Source organism: Nerophis ophidion, linkage group LG01 (assembly GCF_033978795.1).
Source record: "Nerophis ophidion isolate RoL-2023_Sa linkage group LG01, RoL_Noph_v1.0, whole genome shotgun sequence".
NCBI classification, from domain to species: Eukaryota; Metazoa; Chordata; class Actinopteri; order Syngnathiformes; family Syngnathidae; genus Nerophis; species Nerophis ophidion.
The window spans coordinates 11,089,221-11,111,223 of NC_084611.1; the positions used below are offsets into that span (position 1 = coordinate 11,089,221).

Consider the following 22,003-nt stretch of genomic DNA (forward strand, 5'->3'; position numbering starts at 1 on the left):
TCCGCTTGGGATGGTTTCCTGCTGTTTCCGCTGTGAACGGGACTCTCGCTGCTGTGTTGGATCCGCTTTGGACTGGACTATTGCGACTGCGTTGGATCCATTATGGATTGAACTTTCACAGTATCATGTTAGACTCGCTCGACATCCATTGATTTCCTCCTCTCCAAGGTTCTCATAGTCATCATTGTCACCGACGTCCCACTGGGTGTGAATTTTTCCTTGCCCTTATGTGGGCCTACCGAGGACGTCGTAGTGGTTTGTGCAGCCCTTTGAGACACTAATGATTTAGGGCTATATAAGTAAACATTGATTGATTGATTGATATTCAGGCTCAAAAAAATAAGATTTTGGCTCATCATTTGCCTGTTACTTCCATAAAGCATGAACTGATTAACGTAGACCCCGACTTAAACAAGTTGAAAAACGTATTCGGGTGTTACCATTTAGTGGTCAATTGTACGGAATATGTACTGAACTGTGCAATCTACTAATACAATTATCAATCATTTAATCAATCAAAAGTCTGCATGATTAGTAGCAAACGCTCTGACGCGTCTGTGAAATTAATATGCTTAAAATGAGCACAATACGTAAGCATTGCATATTATTATGAATGTGCCAGTTACTATATTACATTTATAGTTACAACATATAGATACAACATTGATGAAGGGGTTTGAATGCTTTTAGAGCGCTGTATAGTTGGATTAGAGCGACTCCCATCGGCTCAATTGTTAGCTGACTTTTCCTAACATTTATTTAGGAGTTGAAATGCATTGACAAAAAGAACAACATATGCGTTCTTGTCTTCCCTAAAGATTGTGAATGATGATCCAAAAAAGTGCAGTCCCTCTATAACAGGGGTGCCCACACTTTTTCTGCAGGCAAGCTACTTTTCAATTGACCAACTCGAGGGGATCTACCTCATTTATATATATCATTTATATTTATTTATTTATGAAAGAGACATTTTTGTAAACAAGTTAAATGTGTTTAATGATAATACAAGCATGTGTAACACATATAGATGTCTTTCTTTCACGAAGACAAGAATATAAGTTGGTGTATTACCTGATTCTGATGACTTGCATTGATTGGAATCAGACAGTAATGATGATAACACCCACATTTTCAAATGGAGGACAAAAAAAGTTGTCCTTTCTGTACAATACCACATGAAAGTGGTTGGTTTTTGGCATCTAATTCATCCAGCTTCCATACACTTTACAAGAAAAACATTGGCGGCAAATTCCGTAGCTTGCTTGATTGACATTCACGGCACCCGAGGGTCTTGTGAGATGACGCTGGCTGCTGCCAGTTCATTATTATGAAAAAATGACAGAGAGGAAGGCGAGAAACACTTTTTATTTCAACAGACTTTCGCGCCGTCCCTTCCGTCAAAACTCTAAAGGCCGACTGCACATTTCCTATCTTCACAATAAAAGCCCTGCTTCATGCTGCCTGCGCTAACAAAATAAGAGTCTCGGAAAGCTGCGTGCACAAGTTTTGTGCACGCCAGCTTTCTGAGGGATCGCTTGTGCACGCCAGTTTTGCGAGACTCTGTATTTAGTTAGCGCAGGCAGCATGAAGCAGGGCTTTTATTGTGAAGATAGGAAATGTGCAGTCGGCCTTTAGAGTTTTGACGGAAGGTACGGCGCGAGAGTCTGTTGAAATAAAAAGTGTTTCTCGCCTTCCTCTCGGTCATTTTTAATAAAAATGATCTTGCAGCAGCCAGCGTCATCTCACAAGACCCTCCGGTACCGTGAATGTCATTTAAGTGACGTCTTGGTGAAGATTGATGATCACTAATTTTTAGGTCTATTTTTTTTTAAAAGCCTGACTGGATATCGACTGACACACCCCCCGCGGTCGACTGGTAGCTCGCGATCGACGTAATGGGCACCCCTGCTCTATGATAAACACCAAGTGGTAATATCTCTTTTCCTGGCTCTATCCGTGCAACAATACTGCACACGCCTGTGGTCAACTATATGTATTAAAAAGAAAGAAAAACCAACAATGTGGCCGATGGACATAATTACCATTTGACAACAACGCTAAATAATAATATTACACACAAAACAAAACAGATACAAAATCCATTTTAGGAGTTGTGGCTCCATTTATTCCATCTCTAATAGCCTGAAGGAATCTTAACTGCAACATGATATTTATAAGGCAATTATTATCTTGTTACCCTTTTTTTATGGGGGAACAGATAAGACATAATAATACCTTTCCTCAATCATTTTATTGTTGGCCTCCATTAGAGCTTAAGCCCTCCAACTAATTGCCAGAGAAGTTTGTGTTTCTGGTGCATGCATCCTTCCATCCATTTTTCCGCCCCTTTTACACATGACCATGTGTTTCTGCTGTCAACATAAATTCATGTTATTAGCTGTCCCTAAAGAACATCTCTAATAACGTGCATAATGTCTCTCAGGCTACTGTGTGGACGCAAACCGAGCTTCAATGTGCTAATGCGTACACCGTGTTCAAAATGTTTCTCAGTGTTTGATGTGTGAAGTCAAGCATGAAGCCACGAGGGACCTTCCGGGCTCAGATCCAACTGTTGGTTTCTGTAGAATGGATGGAAACGTGAGCATGAGTGTGCGTTTCCTCTGAAGGGAGAATGATCAAACTATTGATCTCCAACAAACATGTGTACTTGAAGTGGAAGGTTAAGTTTACAAACCCCGTTTCCATATGAGTTGGGAAATTGTGTTAGATGTAAATATAAACGGAATACAATGATTTGCGAATCCTTTTCAACCCATATTCAATTGAATGCACTACAACAGGGGTCGGGGACCTTTTTGGCTGAGAGAGCCAAAAAGGCCAAATATTTTAAAACATATTTCCGTAAGAGCCATATAATTATTTTTTTTAACCTTGAAAACAACTAAACACGTGCATTTTTAAGTAAGAACAACATTTTTAGAGTATAACAGGTCTCTTATTATTTGTAATAACATTGTTATTCTGAAGCTAACTGTGGAGGGGCGTGGCCTGCGGGCCTGCAGCGACAGGTGCGTAGATGGCCCACCTGGGCCTTGTTAGCTAATCACCTGTCGCTCTGTTATAAGCAGCAGCCAGGAGGAGAGACTGGGTTGGGGCTGGAAATACTATTGCTGGAAAGCAACTGAGGGACTTATTGAAAAATAAAAAAATATTGTAACTCTGAAACAGGCTCTCGTGTCGGTGCTTGGGGGTCTGAAGAACCCCAAGGAGGGCAAGCCCCACACTAACCAATAATAAATAAATAACTTCTTACCATTAACGCAACTTCTTGAACAGGCGCGGTAGAAAACGGATGGATGGATTAAAAATGCATGAGAATGTTTTATAATTTTAACAATATTTTTAACACTGTGATTACAAGTGGAATTATTCATTACTTATCGTGTTAAGCAACGTCAGGTCAGATTTATCAGAGAGCCGGATGCAGTCATCAAAAGAGCCACATCTGGCTCTAGAGCCATAGGTTCCCTACCCCTGCACTACAAAGACAAGATATTTAATGTTCAAACTCATAAACTTTATTTTTTTTTGCAAATAATAATTTAGAATTTCATGGCTGCAACACGTGTCAAAGTAGTTGGGAAAGGGCATGTTCACCACTGTGTTACATCACCTTTTCTTTTAACAACACTTAATAAACGTTTGGGAACTGAGGAAACTAATTGTTGGAAGCTTTGAAAGTAGAATTCTTTCCCATTCTAGTTTTATGTAGAACTTCAGTCGCTCAACAGTTCGGGGTCTCCTCTGTTGTATTTTACCGCCACACATTTTCGATGGGAGACAGGTCTGGACTGCAGGCGGGCCGGGAAAGTACCCGCACTCTTTTTTTTACGAAGCCATGCTGTTGTAACAATTGTCTTGCTGAAATAAGAAGGGGCGTCCATGAAAACGTTGCTTGGATGACAACATATGTTGCTCCAGAACCTGTATGGACCTTTCAGCTTTAAGGATGCCTTCACAGATGTGTAAGTTACCCATGCCTTGGGCACTAATACACCCCCATACCATCACAGATGCTGGCTTTTGAACTTTGTGCCTATAACAATTCGAATGGTTATTTTCCTCTTTATTCTGGAGGATACCACATCCTCTGTTTCCAAATATAATTTGAAATGTGGACTTGTCAGACTACAGAATAAATTTCCACTTTGCATCAGTCCATCTTAGGTGAGCTCGGGCCCAGCCAAGCCGGCGGCGTTTCAGGATATTGTTGATAAATGGGTTTGACTTTGCATAGTAGAATTTAAATTTGCACTTACAGATGTAGCGACCAAATGTAGTTACTGACAGTGGTTTTATGAAGTGTTCTTGAGCCCATGTGGTGATATCCTTTACACACTGATGTCGGTTTTTGATGCAGTACTGCCTGAAGTATTAAAAGTCCGTAATATCATCGTTTACGTGCAGTGATTTCTCTAGATTCTCTGAACTTTTTGATGCTTTTACGGACCGTAGATGGTAAAATCCCTAAATTCCTTGCAATAGCTCGTTGAGAAATGTTCTAAAACTGTTCGACAATTTGCTTACAAAGTGGTGACCCTCATCCCATCCTTGTTTGTGAATTACTTAACATTTCATGGAAGCTGCTTTTATACCAAATTATGGCACCCAACTGTTCCCAATTAGCCTGCACACCTGTGGGATTTTCCATATAAGTGTTTGATGAGCATTTATTAACTTTATCAGTATTTATTGCCACCTTTCCCAACTTCTTTGTCACGTGTTACTGGCATCAAATTCTAAAGTTAATGATTATTTGCACACAAAAAAAATGTTTATCAGTTTGAACATCAAATATGTTGTCTTTGTAGCATATTCAACTGAATATGGGTTGAAAATGATTTGCAAACATTGTATTCCGTTTATATTTACATTTAATACAATTTCCCAACTCACATGGAAACGGGGTTTGTATATGAAATGGCTGATTGTTGAAAATGATGTTTTACATCTGGGTACGCTACACTGCCCCCTGGTGGAGGCTCTTGTGTTTGTAGTTGTCACAGCAGATGTAAACTGGACAAAGTGCGTAAGTGGCGCTGGTGCAGTGTTATTTAGGATTCGATGGGCCATTCGTATTGATGCTAATCTTTGAATGTTAACTAAGTTTAACAATCTATATTTTTGAAGAATTAAACATCGGTGATGTTGTGGTTTTAGGTCAAGGATTTTCAGCGATTGTTTGTGCAAAGTTTCGGCAATTTCTCTGTCTCACCCTCTCCCCAAGTCGAGAGTCTGGGTGTCATCCACGACAGCACACTCTCCTTTTAAGCCCACATAAACAACATTACCCGGTCTGCTGACTTTCATCTGCGAAACATTAATCGACTTCGCCCATCCCTTACCCTACATACTGCTGCCATACTTGTCCGTAGCCTGGTCACCTCTCGCCTGGACTACTGCAACTCTCTCCTGTTTGGTCTCCCTCACAAGTCTCTTCACAAACTTCAGCTTCTCCAGAACCCTGCAGCCCGGATAATCACCGGAAACCCTTCAATTCAGCACATCAGCCCTGTTCAGCAGCAAGTCCACTGGCTACCAATCAAACATCGCATCCACTTTAAAATAGTTCTCCTCAATTTATAAGCCATTCATAACCTCTCTCTGTCACATCTCTCTGACCTGCTCCATGTCGCCACGCCCTCACGTTTCCCAAGATCTTCTCTCCCATTATTTAAACTGTCCACCATGGATGTCCGAGCTTTGCCCCACATCTTTGGAACTCTCTGCCAACAGACCTTCGTAACTCAGACTCAATATCCCTCTTTAAATCAAGACTCAAAACACACCTATTCCTCACTGCTTATTCTCTGTAATCATCTTATCTTATCCATCTTTGTTTTTGTCGTTTTTATCCAATTTGATTTTATTGTTTTGATTTTGTACGGTGTACTTGAGTGCCCAGAAAGGCGCCTTATAAGTAAAATGTATTATTTATTATCATTATTGGGGGAGAACAACTACAACACTGAAAGAATAAAGAATTTGACGCTCAAACAAACTCATGAGTTTGCAAAATAGACACACAAGCATAGACTGCAACCTAAAGGGACAGGTTGGATGTAGTATACACTGACCGTTAATGAGTGTCTCGACAAAGTTTGTTCTCCCAAGATGCAGACGGACTTTTCCGGACAAGGGCAGCGGGTAGGAACATAAATACATAGGGACGGCGTGGCGCAGTGGAAGAGTGGCCGTCCCTGGTTCAATCCCCACCTAGTACCAACCTCGTCACGCCCGTTGTGTCCTGAGCAAGACACTTCACTCTTGCTCCTGATGGGTGCTGGTTAGCGCCTTGCATGGCAGCTCCCTCCATCAGTGAGTGTGAATGGGTAAATGTGGAAGTAGTGTCAAAGCGCTTTGAGTACCTTGGAGGTACAAAAAGCGCTATACAAGTACAACCCATTTATCATTTATTTCAGGGGTGCCCATTACGTCAATCGCAAGCTACCAGTCGACCGCGGGGGGTGTGTCAGTCGATCTCCAGCCAGGCTTTTAAAAAAAAAAATAGACCTAAAAATTAGTGATCATCAATCTTCACCAAGACGTCACTTAAATGACATTCACGGTACCGGAGGGTCTTGTGAGATGACGCTGGCTGCTGCAAGATCATTATTATGAAAATATGACCGAGAGGAAGGCGAGAAACACTTTTTATTTCAACAGACTCTTGCGCCGTACCTTCCGTCAAAACTCTAAAGGCCGACTGCACATTTCCTATCTTCACAATAAAAGCCCTGCTTCATGCTGCCAGCGCTAACTAAATACAGAGTCTCGGAAAACTGGCGTGCACAAGCGATCCCTCAGAAAGCTGGCGTGCACATCACTTGTGCACGCCAGCTTTCTGAGACTCTTATTTTGTTAGCGCAGGCAGCATGAAGCAGGGCTTTTATTGTGAAGATAGGAAATGTGCAGTTGGCCTTTAGAGTTTTGACGGAAGCGACGGCGCGAAAGTCTGTTGAAATAAAAAGTGTTTCTCGCCTTCCTCTCTGTCATTTTTTCATAATAATGAACTGGCAGCAGCCAGCGTCATCTCACAAGACCCTCGGGTGCCGTGAATGTCAATCAAGCAAGCTACGGAATTTGCCGCCAATGTTTTTCTTGTAAAGTGTATGGAAGCTGGATGAATTAGATGCCAAAAAACAACCACTTTCATGTGGTATTGTACAGAAAGGACAACTTTTTTTCTCCTCCATTATAAAATGCGGGCGTTATCATCATTACTGTCTGATTCCAATCAATGCGAGTCATCAGAATCAGGTAATACACCAACTTATATTCTTGTCTTCGTGAAAGAAAGACATCTATATGTGTTACACATGCTTGTATTATCATTAAACACATTTAACTTGTTTACAAAAATGTCTCTTTCATAAATAAATAAATATAAATGATATATATAAATGAGGTAGATCCCCTCGAGTTGGTCAATTGAAAAGTAGCTCGCCTGCAGAAAAAGTGTGGGCACCCCTGATTTATTTGTTTGTATATTAATCTATTAAAAGTTAAAGTTAAAATAAAGTACCAATGATTGTCACACACTCTTGGTGTGGCAAAATTAGTCTCTGCATTTGACCCATCACCCTTGATCACCCCTGGGAGGTGAGGGGAGCAGTGGGCAATCATTTTTGGTGATTTAACCCCCGATTCCAACCCTTGATGCTGAATGCCAAGCAGGAAAGGAATGAGTCCCATTTTTATAGTCTTTGGTATGACTCGGCCGGGATTTGAATTCACAACCTACCGATCTCAGGGCGGACACTCTAACCACTAGGCCACTGAGTAGGCAGTACTATTAATCCTACACAGCAGAAATGACAGAAACCAAAAGAAAAGGAAAGCGTGTCGTTCACACGAGAAAAAACTTTCGACATGAAAACATGAAACTACGGACATGAAAACCTCACTAAATTATGACATGAAACAAATAGCAGTAACTATGGAAACGAGAAACATGAACTGTGGTATCACATGAAAACAAGCATGAAACTGGGCCATGAAAAGAGAAATGACGCCAGAACGACTGACTGGCAAAAACAGGCTTAAATAATAGTCTCTTGATTAGAGCAGATGCGTGTCCGAACACCAGCGGCAGGTCAAACTAATGCAGCGTTTCTCAAAGTGTGGGGCGGGCCCCACTAGTGGGGGATAGAGAGATGACAGGTGGGGCGCGAGGAACGGGAGGAAATTTCACTTAAAAATGTTTTTTTTATTATTATATTCTTGGATTTTTTTTTTTTTACTATGCTTTCATTTTCTATACACGCTTTGAGATTCTGTCTGTGAAATCCGCTATATAAATACATGTAAATTACTTATTTTTCCTCTAGGCTTTAAATTTCTTGGTGGGAGCGAAAGTTTGACAGACATAGCAACAGTAACCAATGGGGGCGGGACTAAGTGGAACAATCTTTCACGTGGATGGGTAGCAGGCTAATGTGTGGACCACAATTACACAAAATGGATAAATTTGTGACTCGCATCTCATAGTTCCTCGAGCCAGAGCCAGCACTTGAAGAGGAACAAAACTCTGACTGGCTTAATCAACCAAAAAGCCAACCGAAAAGAAAATATGATGAAGGGTATCTCGCTCTTGGATTCACGGCAACGGTGGTGGGGGCAGAGGAGAGACCCCATGTGTGTTCTGTGTCTAAAACCGTTCGCAGCAGACAGCATGAGACCCAACAAATTAAAAGAGACACCTCGAGACCACACACCTCAATCACGTCAATAAGCCACTTGATTTCTTTCAAAGAAAACTGGCAGAGTAGTTATTTTATTTATAGTTGAACTTGATGCAAGTTATACCACAGCTGCACAGTTATTTTATGTTATTGAGTTTAAATGTATACAACTTGAATGTTACTTGATGTTCAATAAATTTGAAAATGTTATGCTTGGCATTAGCGTTCTGTTGGGGCTTGAAAACTCCCCCTTGTCCAAAGTGGGGTATGACAAAAAAAGCTTGAGAACCACTGAACTAATGAGTCGCCATAGTAACTAAACAAACAAGGGAGCGCAAACAGGAACGAAAAGAGTCCGAAACTAACAAAAAAAATAACAAAAACATAATCCAGACCACAGATCATGACATTGAGCATCTTGCAATTCTAAAGTAAACCCCAACAATTAATGCCAAACGCCAGTGGGTAGATCAAAAGTACAAGCACCAACCTTTAAATGTCCAGTATTCCACTTTTTTCATCAATTTTAAATGAGGGTCAAAGGAAGGACGATATTGTATCCGAAGTGAGATTGAGCATTAATGCTGAAATTAAGACAGTTTAAAAGTGATTTTAGTAAGTTCACTAGGTACATGCTACTTTGTGGGTCTGTAGCTTTAATACTAATGAGCTGAGTTTGCACCTCATCCATTTTTTAAACATCATCCTGAGGGCCAACACACTCTACAGCAGGGGTGTCTAACTCAAAACTCAAATACAGACTGGGCCAAAATGGAAAACTGAACAGAGCCACGGGCTAAGGTTGAACAAATTATCCTTTTAATAGGGACCCAAGCAAGTTTTGCATTGAATATTGAACAAGCAAGGCTTATCTAACTTAATAGTGACATGCAAAATCAAGTTTCGAATAATAATAATAATAATAACACAAAAATATCAATGGCCATCTGTGTTGGCCCTGTGATGAGGTGGCGACTTGTCCAGGGTGTACTCTGCCTTCTGCCCGAATGCAGCTGAGATAGGCTCCAGCGACCCCCCCATGACCCCAAAAGCGACAAGTGGTAGAAAATGGATGGATGGACATTGTGTCATGTCTTGCGATCATGTTTTCTTTAGTTGTATTCTGTTTGTTTTTGACTCCATTAGTACCTGTTTTTGCGCACCCTGGTTGGTTTTAGTTTCCATGACAACTCATTAGTTTCACCTGGACTCATGCACCTGATTTGTTTAGGACTCACGCACCTGTGTTAATCATGTCACTATTATTTAAGCTTGTAGTTGCCAGGCAGTCGGCCATGGCGTCATTGTTCTTTTCATGCTCTGTTCATGCTCGTTTTTTTCACCTCATACATGCTGCTCGTTTTACGTCACAGTAAGTGTTTTTTTGGTTTCATGTCCTTTACCTACGCTAAGGTTGTGTCTCCGCCTTCCGAAGTGAAGTGAATTATATTTGTATAGCGCTTTTCTCTAGTGACTCAAAGCGCTTTACATAGTGAAACCCAATATCTAACTTACATTTAAACCAGTGTGGGTGGCACTGGGAGCAGGTGGGTAATGTGTCTTGCCCAAGGACACAACGGCAGTGACTAAGATGACGGAAGCGGGAATCGAACCTGCAACCCTCAAGTTGCTGGCACGGCCGCTCTACCAACCGAGCTATGCCGGCGCTTTTCGTTTGTACTACCGAGTAGTCCGTCTGCCTTCCTTGGGGCGGTATAGCTCGGTTGGTAGAGTGGCCGTGCCAGCAACTTGAGGGTTGCAGGTTCGATTCCCGCTTCCGCCATCCTAGTCACTGCCGTTGTGTCCTTGGGCAAGACACTTTACCCACCTGCTCCCAGTGCCACCCTCACTGGTTTAAATGTAACTTAGATATTGGGTTTCACTATGTAAAGCGCTTTGAGTCACTAGAGAAAAGCGCTATATGAATATAATTCACTTCACTTTGCGGCGACCCCCCTCCCCCCCATCTTGACACATTGATAGGGCCACTATAACTTCGAAAGCCGCCTTTGAGCGCCCGTTCTCTCAGACGTCAGGGTGATGATACATTTGTCTTGTGTTTGCTAACAGGCTCTAGAGCAGGGGTCGGGAACCTTTTTGGCTGAGAGAACCAAGAATCCAAATATTTTAAAAATGTATTTCCGTAAGAGCCATATAATTTTTTTTCCCATCACAGAACACAACTAAACGCGTGCATTTTTAAGCAAGACCACCATTACTAAAGTATAATAGGTCTCATATTGTTTGTAATAACGTTGATATCCTGAAGCTAACTGTGGAGGGGCGTGGCCTACAGGCCTGCAGCGAAGCGGAGTGTGCCAGAACCGGCCTCGAAATCAGCGACAGGTGCGTAGATGGCCTACCTGGGCCTTGTTATCTAATCTCCTGTCGCTCTGTTATAAGCAGCAGCCGGGAGGAGAGACAGGGTTGGAGCTGGAGCCAGAGCGAGAACGAAAGAGAAAAAGACAATTGCTGGAAAACAACTGAGAGACTTATTGAAAAAGAAAAAAATATCGTAACCCTGAAACAGGCTTTCATGTCGGTGCTTGGTGGTTTGAAGAACCCCCAGGAGGGCAAGCCCTAAAAAGAACAATAAATAAATCATGCAATTTCTTGAACAAGTGCGGTACAAAAAAGGATGGATGGATTCAAATCCATGAGCATGTTTAACATTTTGAACGTTATTTTTAACATTTTGATTACAAGTGGGGGCTTCACGGTGGCAGAGGGGTTAGTGCGTCTGCCTCACAATAAGAGGTTCCTGCAGTCCTGGGTTCAAATCCAGGCTCGGGATCTTTCTGTGTGGAGTTTGCATGTTCTCCCCGTGAATGCGTGGGTTCACACCGGGTACTCCGGCTTCCTCCCACTTCCAAAAACATGCACCTGGGGATAGGTTGATTGGCAACACTAAATTGGCCCTAGTGTGTGAATGTGAGTGTGAATGTTGTCTGTCTATCTGTGTTGGCCCTGCGATGAGGTGGCGACTTGTCCAGGGTGTACCCCGCCTTCCGCCCGATTGTAGCTGAGATAGGCGCCAGCGCCCCCCGTGACTCCAAAAGGGAATAAGCGGTAGGAAATGGATGGATGGATGGATGGATTACAAGTGGAATTGGTCATTACTTATCGTGTTAAGCAATGTCATCTCAGATTTATCCGAGAGCCAGATGCAGTCATCAAAAGAGCCACATCTGGCTCGAGAGCCATAGGTTTCCTACCCTGTTCTAGGGAGATATATTAAGTTAGTAAGAACCTTGTTAAACAGACACTTTTGACAGGAGGTAAGAGAAACCAACATGAGTGATTTCCATTTTTAAACTGAGAGCAGAGAGCAGAGAGATGCTCCATTAATACCAAAAACAACGCTTCAGGCATAATAAGACATGGCACGCTGCGTGAGCCCCATTCATTTTGGACTCTGCCCAAACTAAATCGAGTAACTCCAAATTTGGAACAGGCTCAAAGAAGTCTAGAAGCAGAGAATATTGACTCATTATTTAATTAGTTGTGAAAGTTTTCAGAGAGAATAATATGCAAGTGGAAGTAGAGTACTGACCCATCCCTGTAGTTGATGACCGTATCGATGATGGTGTTCATTTGCTTGGTGAGTTTCGGGGAGTTGGGGGAGAGCTTCTCGGCAGGCGGGCGTCCTCGTCTCTTCTTGGCCTTGACGCCCCAGTCCTCCCGGTCGGACGGGTCTTTGTCCTGACGCCGCTTGCGTTTGCGCTTCTTCAGTCGTATCTCCTCTTCCATCTCCTCCAGGTTGCCGTCCTCAATGGCCTGCCATTGGAGACCAAAGAGCGTCAGGGTTTCCTAAAAATGGGTCAAAAATATACTTTTTGTACCCGCAGCCACTGTTTCTCCGTCAGCGCGTCACTGTAGTCCACGTCCCGGCGGCAGCGTGACCCTCGGCCGAACATCTTTTCCTCCTCCTCCTCGTACGTCAGGCGTTCCACCTCAGCGTCGTCCTTGATGATCCACGAGGGCAACTCGTCCTCCTCCATTAGGCGGGGCTTGCGCTTGGGGTTCCTGGCATCCTCCCGCCGTCGATCCATGTCAAAACGCTACATGAAGGGTGAAACCAATATGTCAGCCGGTATTGTGCAACTTGACTGCGCTGCAAAAACTGAAATCTAAGTAGTGAAGTGAAGTGAAGTGAATTATATTTATATAGCACTTTTTTTTTTTTTTTTTTTTTTTATTCTCTAAGGTTCTCATAGTCATTATTGTCACCAATGTCCCACTGGGTGTGAGTTTTCCTTGCCCTTATGTGGGCCTACCGAGGATGTCGTGGTGGTTTGTGCAGCCCTTTGAGACACTAGTGATTTAGGGCTATATAAGTAAACATTGATTGATTGATTGACTTTTTCTCTAGTGACTCAAAGCGCTTTACATAGTGAAACCCAATATATAATTTTTACATTTAAACCAGTGTGGGTGGCACTGGGAGCAGGTGGGTAAAGTGTCTTGCCCAAGGACACAACAGCAGTGACTAAGATGGCTGAAGCGGGTATCGAACCTGCAACCCTCAAGTTGCTGGCACGGCCGCTCTACCAACCGAGCTAAACCGGTTGGTACAAATCCCGTTTCCATATGAGTTGGGAAATTGTGTTAGATGTAAATATAAACGGATATAAACATATACAATATATATTTACAATATATAATACAATAATATATAAAATATAATTCAGTTCAGTGGTTGCTGCGTAGATGCTATATATTATCTATATATAATATATTTAAATTCACACACACTTACATATATACATATGTACACACATATATACACATACATACAATTTCTATATATATATATATACATACACATATACATACATATATATATACATACATACATACATAATCACATACATACACAAATGCATATACCCAAAATACACATATGTCCATCACACACACACACACACACACACACACACACACACACACACACACACACACACACGCACACGCACACGCACACACACACCTATATAAATACTATATATAATAGTATATATAATATACACTTTTGTCTAAACATTATTAACAGTTTATGGTGTTGCAGATGCAGCGAGCGGTATGTGCTCACCATGTAGAGCTCGAACTCGTCTTCGTTGCGAGCGATCATCTGGTTGAGGGTTTCATCATCTGGTACCTCGTCCTCCTCCTGCAGGTGCAAATGTGAGAAGTCAAAAAAATATGCTGTGGCACGACGATGCAGGTGTTTTTGTGCCACAATCAAATACATCATTCTACTCCTGTAAATTCACCATACTTCATCAAAAAGATGACCTGTATAAAATGTCACATTGATTGATTACATTTTGAAACATTCAATTAATTAGGGACGGCGTGGCGCAGTGGGAGAGTGGCCGTGCGCAACCCGAGGGTCCCTGGTTCAAATCCCACCTAGTACCAACCTCGTCACGTCCGTTGTGTCCTGAGCAAGACACTTCACCCTTGCTCCTGATGGGTGCTGGTTGGCGCCTTGCATGGCAGCTCCCTCCATCAGTGTGTGAATGTGTGTGTGAATGGGTAAATGTGGAAGTAGTGTCAAAGCGCTTTGAGTACCTTGAAGGTAGAAAAGCGCTATACAAGTACAACCCATTTATTTATTTATTTATTATTTAATAATTTATTAATTATAGCTCGGTTGGTAGAGTGGCCGTGCCAGCAACCTGAGGGTTGCAGGTTCGATTCCCGCTTCTGCCAACCTAGTCACTGCTGTTGTGTCCTTGGGCAAGACACTTTACCCACCTGCTCCCAGTGCCACCCACACTGGTTTAAATGTAACTTAGATATTGGGTGTCACTACGTAAAGTGCTTTGAGTCACTAGAGAAAAGCGCTATATAAATATAATTCACTTCACAAAAAAAAAAATTCACTTATTTCATGCATGGAAAAAAAATCATGATGGCAAGCGCATATTATGTCAAGATAATGGCACTAGCATTTACCTAATATAAGAATATTTGTCAACATATTAGGGCGGCATAACTCGGTTGGTAGAGCAGCCGTGCCAGCAACTTGAGGGTTGCAGGTTCGATTCCCGCTTCCGCCATCATAGTCACTGCCGTTGTGTCCTTGGGCAAGACACTTGACCCACCAGCTCCCAGTGCCACCCACACTGGTTCAAATGTAACTTAGAAATTGGATTTCACTATGTAAAGCGCTTTGAGTCACTAGAGAAAAGCGCTATAGAAATATAATTCACTTCACAAAAGGTCTCTTTTTTTCTACCAAGAAAAGTGCACTTTTTATTAGTGAAATGTGAAGTAAAGTGAATTATATTTATATAGCACTTTTCTCTAGTGACTCAAAGCAGTTTACATAGTGAAACCCAATATCTAAGTTACATTTAAACCAGTGGGGGTGGCACTGGGAGTGGGGATCGAACCTGTAACCTTCAAGTTGCTGGCACAGCCGCTCTACCAACCGAGCTATACCACCCCAAGTAATTAGTGAGAATATACTTATTTTAAGGTATTTTGGGGTTCATTGAGGTTAGCTAATTTTACTTGTTTTGGAAAGTCTTTTCAAAGACACATTTTCTTGGTCTATTGGCAGATCATTTTGCTTAGTTCAAAGAAAATACCCCTCATTTTTGTATTTTTGTTGCTGTTTTTGAACACTGACTTTTTGCAGTGTGATACTGGATACTTGGAGACTTGTATGTGTAAGTAATATCCATCCATTTTCTACCGCTTATTCCCTTTCGGGGTCGCGGGGGGCGCTGGCGCCTATCTCAGCTACAATCGGGCGGAAGGCGGGGTACACCCTGGACAAGTCGCCACCTCATCGCAGGGCCAACACAGATAGACAGACAACATTCACACTCACATTCACACACTAGGGCCAATTTAGTGTTGCCAATCAACCTATCCCCAGCTGCATGTCTTTGGAACTGGGAGGAAGCCAGAGTACCCGGAGGGAACCCACGCATTCACGGGGAGAACATGCAAACTCCACACAGAAAGATCCCGAGCCTGGATTCGAAACCAGGACTGCAGGACCTTTGTATTGTGAGGCAGACGCACTAACCCCTCTTCCACCGTGTAAGTAATATGCAACCATAATTATTTGATACGTGTTTATATTGACAAATGTGCTGTTTTAGACAGCCATATTGCTCAATTACGGACACTTATTACGTATGTCTAGCTTGTGTACTAATGTGTGCTTCGTAGCAAATAGCCCACCGTGTTTATCTTTTATAGATGACTTGACTAAAATACCAAAAATACCAACTTTGTGAACTTATAAAGTTAAAGTTAAAGTACCAATGATTGTCACACACATGCGAGATGTGGCAAAATTATTCTCTGCATTTGACCCATCTCCCTTGATCACCGCCTGGGAGGTGAGGGGAGCAGTGAGCAGCAGCGGTGCCACACCCAGGAATCATTTATGGTGATTTAACCCCCAATTCCAACCCTTAATGCTGAGTGCCAAGCAGGGAGTTAGTAACATTTTTACAGTTTTTGGTATGACTCAGCCGGGATTTGAACTCACGACCTACAAGAGCTCAGGGCGGACACTCTAACCACTAGGCCAAGACATTGGAGAATATTTAGATTTTAACTGTCTGTCCAGCTTTGCACTAGTAAAACTTGTATCGGAGCGATAATATCAGCAATTTTGGATGCAAACCATATCATCTGTTTTTTGGCTGATATAAACTGGATTAGGACTCGGGAGATGACTTTTTTGTGTTTTGATTTATGGCTAACTTGATAAATTAATTTAAAATGTTTAATGTCATTATTCATATTTTATTGGCTCATTCGTGGCTTTATTGATTTATTTAATTTTGGCTCAATACAAGTTAATGAAATACTTCAACTTTCTGCTCTCATTTAAAAAAAAAAGCAACTACAGTTAATTAAATTTCACAAGCCAAAGATGTTATCTAATGAATACAAACATATTACGCTGGGAGTGAAATGCTAATTAAACGAAGCGCGATGTCATTTACTTGAAGGGGGAACTGCAATCTTCTTGAATTTTTGCCAATCATTCACAATCCCCATTTTAGACAGGAAAACATGTCTTTTTTTGCATTCTAATTAGTAAAATACGGCAAGCACAAGGTGGCTAACAATGCAGCTGATGGGAGTGATCTATTGCAGTGGTCCCCAACCACCGGGTCGTGGCCCAATTGGCACCGGGCCGCAGAAGAATTTTTTATTCATTTTTATTAAAAAAAAAAATATATATATATATTTTTTTTTTCATTAAATCAACATAAAAACGCAATATACACTTACAATTAGAGCACCAACCACAAAAACCTCACTTTTTCATGACAAAAACGGGACAAATTATTAAGCGTTGACCGGTCCGCGGATACAAAAAGGTTGGGGACCACTGATCTATTGCACCGAAAACCGAGAATTTGGTTAGCTCTGACATTCAACTTAAGATCCCGAGATGGTGAGAAAGACATGAAAAGACGCCCATTTGTACCCATCATTTTTGTTGTTTTACCTGCATGGGATTATAATTAATTAATAATAATATTAATAATAATAATAATAATAATATATTTTATTTGTAAAAAGCATTGAGCAAACAACCTCAAAGTGCTAGTGTATTAAAAAAATTAATACAAATAAAAACTAGAACTAGCACGCATATATCTGCAAAAGTAATTCTTCATCTAGACAGGAAAATATAAACATCCCATCAGTCGGCATCCCAGCGAGAGCAGACGTTGTACAGTAAGTGATTGTTTTATTATGTTTGTAATGTTTATTATATAGCTCGGTTGGTAGAGTGGCCGTGCCAGCAACTTGAGGGTTGCAGGTTCGATTCCCGCTTCCGCCATCCTAGTCAGTGCCGTTGTGTCCTTGGGCAAGACACTTTACCCACCTGCTCCCAGTGCCACCCACACTGGTTTAAATGTAACTTAGATATTGGGTTTCACTATGTAAAGCGTTTTGAGTCTCTAGAGAAATGCGCTATATAATCACTTCACTTTTAGTACTTATAAATGGGTTAAATAAATGGGTTGTACTTGTATAGCGCTTTTCTACCTTCAAGGTACTCAAAGCGCTTTGACACTACTTCCACATTTACCCATTCACACACACATTCACACACTGATGGAGGGAGCTGCCATGCAAGGCGCCAACCAGCACCCATCAGGAGCAAGGGTGAAGTGTCTTGCTCAGGACACAACGGACATGACGAGGTTGGTACTAGGTGGGATTTGAACCAGGGACCCTCGGGTTGCGCACGGCCACTCTCCCACTGCGCCACGCCGTCCCTTATCATTAATGATACTTTATGAATCTGCTTATCGCTGAGCTTTAGTCAAAAATATACGTTTCTGGATCATCATTGGTGCCAAATTAGTCTATGTCGGCGCTAAAAGTCTGCATGATTAGACGTTTTTTGTCATTTCGTTGAAGGAAATAGCAAAATGTGATGCCCCTGTGAAATGTATACGCAGCTGTATGCTTAACACGACCGAAATACGTAAAAATGACATGTTACTACATTACATTTATACTTCCAGTGTGTATATAAAACTCTGACGGAGGTTTTTGCATGTTTTTTTATGAATGCTTTATAAGCATAACTGAGTGGATTCCAATACTTTCATTATTATCTGACTCTTGCCAGTGTTTATTTATAAATATGGAACTGTTTAAAGGATGAAATAAAACACAGCACCAACATAGACCAGTTTAAAAAGCTTTTTAAATAATTTATCATTAGTAAATATAAGAAAGAAGAGCAAACATTGTTTTAGAAAGACAATAATATATATGTATATAAATACAATTTATGATTTCATAATTATACATATAGGTTGTATTAAAATGTATATATTACCACTTTATATGGAATTTAAATAAATTGTGTATATATATATATATATATAAATATATATTATATATACACAATTTATTTACCACTTTATATGGAATTTAAATAAATTGTGTATATATAATATATATATAGATATATATTATATATACACAATTTATTTATATAATATATATATATATATATATATATTATATATATATATATATACACAATTTATTTAAATTCCATATAAAGTGGTAATATATACATTTTAATAAATGTACAAATGTATATGTTTGATTTAAATGTTAAAGTGTGTATATGAGACGTGTGCTACATATATGTTGCTTATATATTGTTTAAAAAAAAAAGTAATATAAGTGAAGCATGTTTTAGAGTTTATATATTTTGAACCTTGTTCTTGTTGAGATGGGGTAGGTTTATATAAGCGTTGCTTCAACCTACACCCTTTTGGCTCAATCATTGCTCAAATGAGTGTTTTGGTTTTTTTTTTCTTTTCTTGTTGTTCTTTGTTTTATGTGAAGATTGCCGAAATAAAATACATTGATTGATTGATTGATTGATGAGTTAGAATGCATACAAAATGAAAACCACATGTGTGCTTTACTCGCATTGTGAACCATGGAAGAAAAGTCCAAGAAAGAATATTCAAAAAGCGTCATATGCTCACTTCATTCTGCTCCTCGTGCTCGAGAATGGCCTGGAGGAAGACCCGGCGCTCATGGCCGGAGGACTTCTGGTCGAACATGCCGGCCTGGATGACCTTTTGGTCCACGTTGAGCTTGTACTTGGCGGCTGCCAGGATCTTCTCCTCCACGCTGTTGACGGTGCAAAGGCGAAGAACGCGCACCTCGTTCAGCTGGCCGATGCGGTGAGCGCGGTCCTGAGCCTGGAGGTCCTGCAGTCATGAGGAGACACAAGATGGACGTTATTTTAATACGAATACTTGCAGTACATTAGTTTTATGGTATGCATTGTGATGATAAGCCATGCTTGTATGTCCAGAAACGACCATCATGTATTCTGACAGACATCCACGGACAGTTTCTGATTACTAAAACAACACAAGTCATGGAATTATGTTCAACATGCTTTAGAGATATGCCAGCAAACGTGTAATACAGCGTCCTCAAAGAATAGAAAAATCAGTAAAGAAATGGTCAATCACTTATGAACAATTAGTTCCTGCAAAGACATCTTGATTTTCCGCCACTCTTGCTTTAATATTAAGGACAGAAAATCACAGTTGGGACTGACAGAGTGTATTACTGTAAAACCAGGACAAGACTGAGTCACCAAAGTTGGGGATTCTTTCTTTAGGAACTTCATTTTGCTGAGTATTATGTGGGCAAACTGACTGGTTTGTTGTGAAACCGATTCTGATCATCAAGAGTGGTGTCAAGTGATACAGGTCACTGTAATATCGCTAAAATTCGCTCCATCATTATCCATGCGTTTGTTACGTCTCGCCTCGATTACGGTAACGTATTATTTTCGGGTCTCCCCATGTCTAGCATTAAAAGATTACAGCCTCCAGCTCCGGTTGAATTTCGGGAGAAAATTTCTTCCGGGAGGTTTTCGCTGAATTTCGGGATTCTCCCGGAAAATCCGGGAGGGTTGGGAAGTATGACTACACGAGCGTTTTCATTTCGGGCTCCAGTACTCTGGAATGCCCTCCCGGTAACAGTTCGAGATGCTACCTCAGTAGAAGCATTTAAGTCTCACCTTAAATCTCATTTGTATACTCTAGCCCAGGGGTGCCCACACTTTTTCTGCAGGCGAGCTACTTTTCAATTGACCAACTCGAGGGGATCTACCTCATTTATAAATATCATTTATATTTATTTATTTATGAAAGAGACATTTTTGTAAACAAGTTAAATGTGTTTAATGATAATACAAGCATGTGTAACACATAGATGTCTTTCTTTCACAAAGACAAGAATATAAGTTGGTGTATTACCTGATTCTGATGACTTGCATTGATTGGAATCAGACAGTAATGATGATAACGCCCACATTTTCAAATGGAGGAGAAAAAAAGTTGTCCTTTCTGTACAATACCACATGAAAGTGGTTGGTTTTTGGCATCTAATTCATCCAGCTTCCATACACTTTACAAGAAAAACATTGGCGGCAAATTCCGTAGCTTGCTTGATTGACATTCACGGCACCCGAGGGTCTTGTGAGATGACGCTGGCTGCTGCCAGTTCATTATTATGAAAAAATGACAGAGAGGAAGGCGAGAAACACTTTTTATTTCAACAGACTTTCGTCAAAACTCTAAAGGCCGACTGCACATTTCCTATCTTCACAATAAAAGCCCTGCTTCATGCTGCCTGCGCTAACAAAATAAGAGTCTCGGAAAGCTGGCGTGCACAAGTGATGTGCACGCCAGCTTTCTGAGGGATCGCTTGTGCACGCCAGTTTTCCGAGACTCTGTATTTAGTTAGCGCAGGCAGCATGAAGCAGGGCTTTTATTGTGAAGATAGGAAATGTGCAGTCGGCCTTTAGAGTTTTGACGGAAGGTACGGCGCGAGAGTCTGTTGAAATAAAAAGTGTTTCTCGCCTTCCTCTCTGTCATATTTTCATAATAATGATCTTGCAGCAGCCAGCGTCATCTCACAAGACCCTCCGGTACCGTGAATGTCATTTAAGTGACGTCTTGGTGAAGATTGATGATCACTAATTTTTAGGTCTATTTTTTTTAAAAGCCTGGCTGGAGATCGACTGACACACCCCCCGCAGTCGACTGGTAGCTCGCGATCGACGTGATGGGCACCCCTGCTCTAGCCTTCAAATAGACTCCCTTTTTAGACCAGTTGATCTGCCGTTTCTTTTCTTTTTCTCCTATGTCCCACTCTCCCTTGTGGAGGGGGTCCGGTCCGATCCGGTGGCCATGTACTGCTTGCCTGTGTATCGGCTGGGGACATCTCTGCGCTGCTGATCCGCCTCCGCTTGGGATGGTTTCCTGCTGGCTCCGCTGTGAGCGGGACTCTCGCTGCTGTGTTGGATCCGCTTTGGACTGGACTCTCGCTGCTGTGTTGGATCCATTATGGATTGAACTTTCACAGTATCATGTTAGACCCGCTCGACATCCATTGCTTTCCTCCTCTCCAAGGTTCTCATAGTCATCATTGTCACCGACGTCCCACTGGGTGTGAGTTTTCATTGCCCTTATGTGGGCCTACCGAGGATGTCGTAGTGGTTTGTGTTGTGGTTTGTGCAGCCTTTTGAGACACTAGTGAATTAGGGCTATATGAGTAAACATTGATTGATTGATTGATTTTTGCGTACATGTATGCACTAAATACAAATACAGAAACAATAATGGCCAGTGGCCACGTTTAGGCCTTCTCTGTAAAACGCCCTTTTGCTTTTTACTCCTTCTTCTTCTTTGTATTTCCAGCAAACTCCTAGACATTTTAGGCCTGTCCTATGGTCCATACTACATTCT

At 41.4% G+C, this 22,003-nt stretch overlaps 1 protein-coding gene across 2 annotated transcripts in view; it reads right to left on the minus strand.

The window, feature by feature from the left end:
* Positions 1–22,003, minus strand: part of smarca2 (SWI/SNF related, matrix associated, actin dependent regulator of chromatin, subfamily a, member 2) — a 186,556-nt gene that overhangs the window by 34,570 nt on the left and 129,983 nt on the right. For both annotated transcript variants that reach the window (XM_061895971.1, XM_061895980.1), the window contains exons 26-29: positions 19,217–19,444; positions 13,798–13,875; positions 12,548–12,766; positions 12,259–12,482 (exon numbers count right to left, since the gene is read on the minus strand). In XM_061895971.1, coding sequence (XP_061751955.1) covers positions 12,259–12,482; positions 12,548–12,766; positions 13,798–13,875; positions 19,217–19,444 — 749 coding nt within the window. The remainder of the gene's footprint in view (positions 1–12,258; positions 12,483–12,547; positions 12,767–13,797; positions 13,876–19,216; positions 19,445–22,003) is intronic.